Source organism: Oncorhynchus kisutch, linkage group LG6 (genome assembly GCF_002021735.2).
Source record: "Oncorhynchus kisutch isolate 150728-3 linkage group LG6, Okis_V2, whole genome shotgun sequence".
NCBI classification, from domain to species: domain Eukaryota; kingdom Metazoa; phylum Chordata; class Actinopteri; order Salmoniformes; family Salmonidae; genus Oncorhynchus; species Oncorhynchus kisutch.
The window spans coordinates 61,855,995-61,866,829 of record NC_034179.2 but is presented as its reverse complement, the minus strand read 5'-3'; the positions used below and the strand labels follow the sequence as shown (position 1 = coordinate 61,866,829).

Below are 10,835 nucleotides of genomic sequence, written 5' to 3'. Positions count from 1 at the left end.
TCCAGGCTGTGTAGGGATATTTAACCAAGAAGGAGAGTGATGGAGAGCTGCATCAGATGAGCTGCATCAGACTCAATTGAGATGGTTTGGGATGAGTTGGACTGCAGAGTGAAGGAAAAGCAACCAACAAGTGCTCAGCATACGTGGATACTTCTTCAGTACTGTTGGAAAAGCATTCCAGGTTAACCTGATTGAGAGAATGCCAAGAGGGTGCAAAGCTGTCATCAAGGCAAAGGGTGGCTACTTTGAATAATTGTTTTATTTTATTTTATTGAACCTTTATTTGTTTAACATTTTTTGGGTTACTACATGATTCTATATGTGTTCTTTCATAGTGTTGATGTCTTCCCTATTATTCCACAACGTAGCAAATAGTAAAAATAAAGAAAACCCCTTGAATGAGTAGGTTTGTTCAAACTTTTGACTGGTATAGTACTGTATGTCTTTTCACATATTATCATTCGCTCATCCCATGACAATACGGTAGTTGGAACTGGGAAGAATAAGGGAAATTCTATGCAGTCGTCCGCATTAGGAAGGATGTTTACGTAATATCCGTAGGCTTAAACCGGGGAAAGTTATTTCCTGAAGTTGACCAGTAGTGAACAAGTCCTGTTTTGAGCTCTCACACCAACCCGACCCCTAAACACACATACAGTAGATTATTTTCACGACTAAGACATTTGGTGCCATTACAGAACAGATCCGACACAAAGGATTGATAATGGAACCGTCGGAGAAATCTCAGAATGACGACACTGGTAAGAATGTCACTTAGCTAACTTAGCCATCAACAAGTGTTTTAGCTAGGCTAGCTTGATTGCTAGCTAACTAACCCTTCGTGATAACCAAATCTCACAAATGCGTGTGCATTTCAGGAATGTAGCTACAGATCACTGAAAATGTACAAAATGTTGCTATTACTAGAGCTGTCACTCTAAGTGAACTCGTTTGACCTTTCTGTTACTGCCACAAAGTCAAAATTGCCTGTATCGTAAAAATGAATGAACGAAAATATATTTTTTGGTCGTAATTTAAGGTTAGTTAGGCATAAGTTTAGCAGTGTAGTTAGGTTGAAAATCTTATTTTTAAGAAGAGAAATTGTAGAAATGGCCGGGGGTTTAGCCATAATAATTATGATTTTGTGGAGACGTCAGTCAACCTAATTAGAAGCTATGGCAGGTGTGTGCCAAGGATTGCCGTGTCTCCACTGATACACAGACAAAACAATGTTATCTGTCAGTTCGATTGTCAACAGGTGTTTTATTACATTTATGAATTTCTTTGCATGTGATATTTTGTAATGTTATTGACATCGGAAGGAATAGCCTGTGTAGAAGGACTAAGTGCAATTGTTTGCATGATCATGCTTTATCCCGCTCATAAGATACATTGAAGTCAGTGTTGAACTCTATTCACAACCTTGTATTGTCCGATATTCACCATAAACAGATCTTATGATATCTCTCAATTTTTCTGCTTGTCAGATGCAATGGAAAGCTTGCAGGCCCAGCTAGCAGGTTGCCGAGCGCAGCTGGAGCACTGGCAGGGCGTGGCGACGATCTGCGAACTGAGCAAACAGGAGGAGCTGGGAGAGCTGCAGAAACAGTGTGACCAGGAGATGCAGTCTCTTCAGGAGGCCCTCAGAGGTCAGAGAGAGATTAAGTGTGACCAGGAGATGCAGTCAGAGGTGGAAGATACCTTTTCTACATACTAGTGTTTCCCTACTATTGTATAGATGGGGCGGGCCCCCTCTCTCTTGTGAGAAAGGTCGCTCCATACCTTCTATTCATCATGCATTCCCAATGGCGGCTATGGTCAAAAGTATTGCACTAGATAGGGAATAGGGTTTCATTTGGGACGCAGATAATGTGTAGGACCCACCTAGATGGCCTGTTATTGTCTGTCATCATCTCATTTCTCTCTCTTCTATTCTCAGAGACTGCTTCTCAGTATGAGGCTAGAATATCTACTCTGCAGTCTGAGCGTGCCCAGTGGAGGAGAGCCAGTGTGCAGTCTCAGGTGTGTGTGTGTGTTCACCTCAATGTTACTAAACCTATTTCCTTGTCTCTGACTCTCTCTCTCTCGCTCCCTCTCTCTCTCTCTCTCAGGGCAGTGTAAAGAAGGACAGGTTGGAGGCAGGAGCTATGCAGTCCGAGAGCCAGTCGACAGACTCTCCCACCAATACCCTCAGAGAACCAGGAACGGACGGATGGGATAGCCAACCAGCGGAGGCTGAGGGACCAGGGGAGGGTGAAGGGGCGGGACTGGAGGGCTATTTCTCCCAGAACTGTGACTTCGCTTCTTTCTCCTCCTTCTCCTTGGACACGCCCTCACTGCCACGCCGCCCACCCCCCCAGGAAGACACTGCGTCCCTGGTCTCCACGGGAACCCTGGTGCCCGAGGCCATCTACCTGCCCCCGCCCGGCCACCGCCTGGTCACACACACCGAATGGGATTCGCTTAACACACAGGTGAACACACACACTCTGACATCAATTCACTAAGCAAACAAATGAGCACTAGCCACAGAAACACACTCCAACTAGGACTTCTACTGAACAAAAATATAAACGCAACATTTTAAGTGTTGGTCCCATGTTTCATGAACTGAAATAAAAGATCCCAGAAATGTTCCATACACACAAAAAGCTTATTTCTCTTGAATGTTGTGCACACATTTGTTTACATCCGTTAGTGAGCATTTCTCCTTTGCCAAGATAATCCATCCACCTGACAGGTGTGGCATATTAAGAAGCTGATTAAACAGCATGATCATTACACAGGTGCTGGGGACAATATAAGGCCACTCTAAAATGTGCAGTTGTCACACAACACAATGTCACAGATGTCTCAAGTTTTGAGGGAGCGTGCAATTGGCATACTGACTGCAAAAATTTCCAGCAGAGCTGTTGCCAGATCATTTAATGTTAATTTCTCTACCTTAAGCCAACGTCGTTTTAGAGAATTTGGCAGTACGTCCAACCGGCCCCACAACCGCAGACCACGTGTAACCACAACAGGCCCTCCACATCTGACTTCACCTGCGGGGTTGTCTGAGACAAGCCACCCAGACAGCTGATGAAACTAGGTTTGCACAAACTAAGAAATTCAGCACAAACTGTCTGAAACCGTCTTCGGGAAACTCATCTGCTTGCTCGTCGTCCTCACCAAGGTCTTTGCCTGAATGCAGTTTGGCGTCGTAACCGACTTTAGTGGGCAAATGCTCACCTTCAATGACTACTGGCACGCTGGAGAAGTGTGCTTGTCACGGTTGAATCCTGGTTTCAACTGTACCGTGCAGATGGCAGACAGCGTTAATGGCGTTGTGTGGGCAAGCGGTTTGCTGAGGTGAACGGCGTGCCCTATGGTGGTGGTGGGGTTATGGTATTGGCAGGCATAAGCTACGGACAACGAACACATTTGCATTTTATTGATGGTCATTTGAATGCACAGAGATTAGGTCCTAATGCATTTATTTAAATTGATTGATTTTGTAATGTTATTTTGCTATAACTCAGTAAAGTGTTTGAAATGGTTGCATGTTCCATTTATTTTTGTTAAGTGTACTTAAAGCCTGTTAACAGTCAAACACCAACGTTGTCTATCAAACAGGTGAGCCAAACTTTACAGGTTAGGAGTGGACTCATGATGTCTGATGGTGTGGTCTGATGTGCAGGTTGAGGAGCTGAAGGGAGAGCTGAGTCGACTGAGGGATGAGAGGACAGAGCTGGAGAGCGAGCTGGACACACAGACTACCGAGACACACAAACACGTACTCCCACATTTACACACATGGCATATATTGTATATTGAGAAGCGTCAGTTATCCACGGAATTGAATGTGAATGTTACTATGTGTGTGTGTGTGTGTGTTAGGTCTCAGTTCTCCAGACTCAGGTTCAGACCTCAGAGGCCCTCCTACAGGAGCTACAGAAATCTTTCAACCAATCACAGAATGCCGTCCATAGCAGGCTGGTGAGTGACAGGCACCTGGTCCAACCAGGGAGGAGGGGGATGAGGTCCATGTAGTGTGTGTTTGAGGTGTTTTGTGTGTGTGTGTGTGTGTGTTGTGTTCCCAGGCGGAGCTGTCTCTCTCTCAGAGGAGGGTGTGTAGCGAGCTGTCCAGGCTAAAAGGGGAGGAGATCGAGGAGACTGATGGGGCAGGGGACGCCAACACACCCCTTGGTCCTACACTACAGGTGCAGTTTGTGTGTGTGTGTGTATTCATACAGTCAAGAATCATTGAAATACATAGAAAACATACTATTACTGTATGGACTACTGTACTCCCACCTGTAGGGGGCACACAGTGAAGAGAGGCTGCTTATTGAGATCGTCAACCTAAAGGAACAACTGGAGACCCGCGTGGAGGAGAGCGGTCTGTTCATCCGCCTTTCCTTCGCAATTTCTTTGTCTTTCTTTCTTTCTTTCTTTCTTTGTGTTGATAAGTGTAATAGAAACTGCCAGTTGTATGTTGGTTTTTAACCATTCTCTCTTTCTCTCTTCCCTGGTACTGCTGCAACAGAAGTTTTACAAGGTGAGTGGACATTGGTGTGTGTGTGCGCGAGAGTGAGCGAGAGAATTAGAAAATTGTGTGGTAAAGAAGGCCATAGGAATTAATCCGTAATGCATTACACACAGGCAGTTGATAACAGGCGTTGACCGTAGTAAACTCATGGGGTGTGTTCGAGTAGTTAGGCTAATGAAGCCAACTTTAGACGAAAGTCGGGGGAGGTTCATCTACCACAGCTGAGTCGGGACACTGTAGTAGTTTTCCAACAGCAAAGCTCAGATCAACATGGCAGTGTCAACATACCTGCAAATGTTTAAGGTCTAAATAAACTTTTCTTTACCCATAATATCACACACTCACAAACTGAAAACATAACATACTTTCTTTCTGAAGTGCCTTCAGAAAGTATTCACACCCCTGTAACACAACATATTGTTGTGTTACAGCCTAAATTTAAAATGTATACAATTTAGATTTATTTTCACTGGCCTACGCACAATACCCTGTAATGTCAAAGTGGAATTAGGTATTTTGAAATTTGTACAAATTAATAAAAAAATGTAAAGCTTAAATGTACCACCTGGATTCGGTCCTATGTAGCAACATTATAAATTGTGTTTTAAAAGAAAAACATTTTTTACGTTGGATAAAAGTAGAGACTCAGAGCAAGAACATGGTATATCTCACACTGCAGTTCAGGAACAATGGGAAAGTAACCCCACGTTTGAGAAAATGGCCGGTGAATGTTTCGGTACACCTGGAGTGCTCTTCTTTGTCCACACCCATTCAGCATCGGTCACACCCGCTTAAGCCTTAGCCCCACCCATCTCTTTAAGGATTCACATGTGAGGCCATGTGCTAAAGCAAGTGAATATGGCAGTGTAGTAAATGACCCAAAATTTCTAGATTAAAAGGGGTGAAAGTAGTAGCAAAAAGTAGTAGTAAAAATACACTATCTAGTCTTTGGTCTATATCCTAATCTGACTTTGGTGCAGGTCATCTTGTTCTTCACATTACCGTCTCTGGTAAACACACACTATATCAAATCAAATCTGTTTATTTGTCACATGCACAGGATAGAGAAGTTGTAAACGGTACAGTGAAATGGTTACTTGCATAGGAGAGTCTTTTGTTTAGACATGTAGCTAGCTAGGTAAACAATAAACGATGATCCCAACTCATACTACCATGCATGATTCTGCAAGTAGCTAAAGATAACCAACTAGGTTCAATGACATTGGGCTATAACTAACAATGCAAATGGCTTTCTGAGATACAAGTATTGTTACTACACAGATCATACATGTAACATTAGCTAGCCAGCCAGCCATCTATCTAGCTAACAGTACACTTTAACTTGCAATGAAAACCATTTTCTGACAAAATTAGAGACTTGTAATATCTGAAAATGTAGCTAGACTCTTACCCATGTACATGGATGAACGCTTCTCCCTCTGTCATGAATGCCATGGTTGCCCTTAGTTTGAAGATGTAATCCAGAGACAGGTGTTTTATACAATAGCCTTTTTGACTCTCCTGATTTGGCAATCATCTCTCTGCTTCACCCGGGCATTCCACTGATTTCAAAGCTCGGTCAACGTGAGAACAACACTGTTGATTGACGTTTCTTCCCCCATCATGGTCATCAGAAGACGTCAATGTCTGGTTCAATGAAAATGTTTTTACCTAAATCAGGGATTTTCTCAACCTCGGATCATATTCAGAGTCGGCATCGCACGATCGTCCTCCAGAAAGTAGTCCATCACAACTTTTCCCCACTGATCTTAGTCGATAGCGCTATTAACTTCAGGGCAGCAATGCAACACTTTTTCAGTTCTTTCTGATATTTTTCAAAAAAAATCTGCTATAGAAAGGATTATCCAAACATTACTGAGCAGCTTATGTTATATACAGAAGCATGCTACAATGGCACACCAATCTGAACTCATCTCTTGGCATGGCCAGCCCGTCTATCTCAGCCATTCATGGCTAGCGGGAAGGTTCCTGTATTTTCCTGTGGCTAAACTAACTAGGCTAGTAATTGAACAATTGTATTCTTATTTACAGATGGCATGCAAGTTTGTTATTAAGGCACATGAAAGTTCACATGTTCCAGAAGGCATTTCTGCCCCAAAATGCATTTTGATTTAAAAAAATAATGTTAAAATGCCTCTAATGTGAACTAGTGACGTGCGACATGCGCCTAACTTCTTGAAACAGGTCACAAAAGTCAATAAGTATTCAACCCCTTTGTTATGGCAAGTCTAAATAAGTTCAGGAGTAAGAATTTGCTTAACAATAATAAGTTGCATGGACTCACTCTGTGCAATAATAGTGTTCAATAACCCCCTAGAGTCAATCTGCACCTCCCGGAAAGTCCAGGCTCTGGCTGGGCTACACAAGGACATTTGTCAAGGACTTTATCATGGGGGGAAAAAAACAACAATTTAATCAATTTTAGAATAAGGCTGTAACGTAACAATGTGGAAAAAGTCAAGGGGTCTGAATACTTTCCGAATGCACTGTAGATGTTGGTCGTTTCGACGCCCACAAGACTCATCTGAAGCCCGGTACCAGTTAAAAATATTAATGGAAGTATATATGGAAGTAGTTTAGTGCCAAGTTTTTTGTTAAATATGGGTCCCAGTTTTTTTTCTTCTTTTTTTCTGATCTTTCTCAGATATTGGGCAGACACTTTTTATTTGATCAAATAAGATATAAAGATACCTAAAATTCGAAATGAAATAGCTAAATGATCTTTGGTATGACCATCTTAAAACAATTCCACATGTTACCTATTTGACTGAGTTAAAAGAATGAAGTGTACAGAATATTTAAAAAATAAATGGAATGGAGCTAATCACAGGCAAAATCCTAAAGAAAAACCTGGTTCAGTCTGCATTCCACCAGACGCGTGGAGTGAATTCAACTTTCAGTAGGACAATAACCTAAAACACGAGGCCAAATCTACACTGGAGTTGCTTAATGGGCAAATATAAATAATGGGCAAATATTGTACAAACCAGCTGTGCAAAGCACTTAGAGCAGTAGTGTCAAAACTCATTCCATGGAGGGCTTAATGTATGCTTGTTTGTTTTATCCTTTCAATTAAGACCTAGACAACCAGATGAGGGGAGTTCCTTACTAATTAGTGACCTTAATTCATCAATCAAGTACAAGGGAGGAGCGAAAACACTAGCCCCCCCCTGGAATGAGTTTGACACGTGGCTTAGAGACTTACCAGAAAGACTCACTGCTGTTATCGCTGCCAACGTTGTTTCTAACATGCATTGACTCGGGTGTGAATACTTATGTACATTAGATATTTCTGTATTTAATTATCTATACATTTCCTAAGTAAAAAGTTCACTTTTTCATTATGGGGTATTGTATGTAAATGGAGTGAGAAAATCAATTTTGAATTCAGGCTGTAACAACAAAATGTGGAATAAATCAAGAGATATGAAATACTTTCTGAAGCTATTGTATAATGCATTTGTTAGAGTTCTCAAATATCACTTTCATTTGTATCCCCTGTAGCTTTAGAGTCGCGGCAAAGCTGGTTCCTGTTTCAGTCACGTCTTTGGTCGAGTCCGCGTGGGTCAAACAAAAACACTGATTGGTTGACAAGTAGTGCCAACCAGTTGCCAGGCAATGGCTGTATGGTGCCATCGGTGAAAAGCAACTGCATAAATTGAAGGAGACTCTCAAAAACCGCATGACCTTACAAAAACCACATGGTTTTTCATGCAGTTCAGGCAGTTATCCACATAATGCATTTTTGAAAGGCGGTGACTTGACAAAACGTATCCGCTCCAACAAGCCCATTGTCTTTCCCTTGTGAAATAGGTTGTCTGACCTCAACGGAACTTCCTTGATAAATAAACGTTCAGTAAAAATAGTCCTGTTGACCTTTGCCCTCTGCAGTGCAGCTGTCCAGTCTGAAGACCGAGATGGAGCGGGTCCAGTGTCAGAAAGAGAAGCTGCAGTTGGAGCTACAGACCTGTCGCACCGAGCTACAAGGCCTCAGGGTGGCGCTCTCACACCTACAGGGAGACAGCAAGACTCTAACCCATGACAAGGTACTGTACAGGGGGACCAGGGATAGAGGTGTGTGTGCGCGTGCGTCTGTCTGTCCGTGTTATACCTTTTTGTGTACTTATCTTTCCTACTTTGGGAACACTTAACATGTTACTGTAGCTTTCTCTCTTTAGCTCTCTCTCTTACCCTTACCATTCTCACTCCCTTTCTATCTCCCTCCCAGGCGTCCCTCCAGCAACAGTGTTTGGAGCTGCGTAGCCAGATCATCAGTATGCGTTCTCAGGTGGACACCAGCCAGACGGTGCAGAGGGACTTTGTCCAGCTTTCGCAGTCACTGCAGGTACAGTAGATTGGTCCTGATTCAGGACCAGCCCACTCATGGTGTATTCACATTGAGTTGGTTTATGTTAGTTTACAGCACTGATCTAGGACCAGTCCAGCTGGATTCCATTTTCGGTCCATAGTCAAATGACCATGAGCCTTCCTCATGGTCTCTCTCTCTCTTGCTTTCTCTTCTCTTACTCCACCCCTCCCCCCTCTCCCCCTCTTTCCCCTCCTTCTCTCTCCCTTCATCCCTTTCTTGTAGGTGAAGCTGGAGTTGATCCGTCAGGCTGAAACTCTGGACCAGGTCAGGGACATCTTGGAGGAGGGGCTTCCTGAAGAGGGTGCCCCGCCCACTGGTGCCACGTGAGTCTATCAGAGCAACACAACAGAGCCAAAGCGACGGGAGAAACAAGAAATATTCCAAGGGTGACCAATAAGAACGCGGCTGGACATGAAGTGCAACAGTAACCACAGAGAAAGATTTGACCACTATCATGACTATGCCCACGTTGAAGAGGAGTGGGCTGAGCAAGGAGCTGTGCATAATCACTGATATACAAAACAGCTTGCATTTCAGACAACTCCTAATGAGAATCAGATCTGTGCTGGCCTTGCTCAGGCCAGTTCTCTCCAACATTGGGAATCACCACCTCCGCTTGTAATGTGACTTGGAATATTTGTACTTTGGAGCTGTTCAATGATGTTCTGATTATTATAATTGTTTTTGGTTGCACCCCGACTCATGTTGCTTGAGCGCCCTCCATCTTTCCATATTTGAGAGTTTTTAAAATGTATTTTCTCATGTTCAATGACCAAACACTCATTCTATGACCAAACTTTTTAAAAACTGGACTCATTGAGATAACTTGAATATTTGTATTGGAGTTCCTGACTCGACATTCCCGCTAGTCAGATGTGACGAGAAACAGTCCATTACTGCTTTAGTGGACGTCACTAAAAGGCAATATGTTGAGAAAAGGCCAGTATCTACTACTGTAAGTTATACTGTATTATGATACTTCTGACTCATGTAAATACACATGCATACACACACACACCCAACTCTCAGGACTTCCGACCATTGATCTAATGGCACTGCCCTTGTTGATACCAGCGAGTAACACTAACAACCCTGTTCCAAACCACTCTGACACAATTACCATCTTTACCTTTTTTAGACTTGACCATGTTTTTAAATGAAGAGTAAGAGATAAGAAACCTGTAAAAAATAATATGAATGAATTTGGTATTCTCTTGTTGATACTAATTGCCGTAATATATAAATATACATTGAAAGACTACTCTTTGCAGGATCATGTTCTTCTTGTGTAATTGTTTGCGGAGAGAGCGGTGTGTGTGTGTGTTCACCCTGTTAAACAGCCGGGAAGCATGGATCCCTTAGCACATGAAAACCCTGGAGTCCATCCACATAAAGTGCCTCCAGAAGATTCTCGTTATTACGAGGACAGAATACCCAACATCGAGGTACTGAAACGGGCTGGCAGTGGTAGCATGCAGTCCACCTTAAACCATCACCAACTAAGATGGCTTGGTCATGTCATCCGCATGCCAGAGGGCCGACTGCCAAACGAAAGTGCTCAACGGTCACATGAAGGCCAACGCTCTGCTGTTGGCCAGAAGAAGCGGATGCAGGACTGAATTAAAACCACCCTGAAGAGGTGCAAGATCAATCCATCCAGTATAGAGGACCTAGCCACCTGCCAAACATTCTGGCGCTCTCATTGTGCAATGGGCATCAGGAGTATGGAGGACGAATGCACACAACATCTGGAGGCAAAGCGTGCAGAGGCATGCGAACAGGGCTATTCCTCCCCCCTCCAACCAAGCTTTCACATGCCCAGTCTGCAGCCGCAGCTGTAAAACCATGATTGATCTCCACAGCCACCAAAGGACTCCAAAGTAAAGGAGAAGATGCTTCTCATCGACCGTAAGT

General features: G+C 43.2%; 1 protein-coding gene across 2 annotated transcripts; it reads left to right on the top strand.

Moving 5' to 3' along the window:
* Positions 1 to 565: 565 nt before the first annotated feature.
* LOC109893100 (rab GTPase-binding effector protein 2) lies at positions 566 to 10,182 on the top strand. Of its 2 annotated transcripts, none has more exons than XM_020486146.2 (12): positions 566 to 761; positions 1,488 to 1,649; positions 1,940 to 2,022; positions 2,112 to 2,474; positions 3,680 to 3,775; positions 3,880 to 3,978; positions 4,083 to 4,202; positions 4,303 to 4,381; positions 4,529 to 4,540; positions 8,444 to 8,598; positions 8,781 to 8,897; positions 9,144 to 10,182. In XM_020486146.2, the coding sequence occupies exons 1-12, from the start codon at positions 725 to 727 to the stop codon at positions 9,246 to 9,248; spliced, it is 1,428 nt and encodes a 475-aa protein (XP_020341735.1). In that variant the 5' UTR covers positions 566 to 724; the 3' UTR covers positions 9,249 to 10,182. The 2 variants fall into 2 exon arrangements, with proteins under 2 accessions (XP_020341735.1, XP_031682946.1); XM_031827086.1 differs by lacking the exon at positions 566 to 761 and adding an exon at positions 1,239 to 1,258.
* The last annotated feature ends 653 nt before the right edge of the window (positions 10,183 to 10,835 follow it).

Excerpts from the sequence above, each read along its gene's own strand:
- LOC109893100 (XM_020486146.2), top strand. The coding sequence starts at position 725 with ATGGAACCGTCGGAGAAATCTCAGAATGACGACACTG. Across the intron at positions 3,979-4,082 it reads ATGCCGTCCATAGCAGGCTG|GCGGAGCTGTCTCTCTCTCA; the intron begins GTGAGTGACAGG and ends TTGTGTTCCCAG. Across the intron at positions 8,898-9,143 it reads AGCTTTCGCAGTCACTGCAG|GTGAAGCTGGAGTTGATCCG; the intron begins GTACAGTAGATT and ends CCTTTCTTGTAG.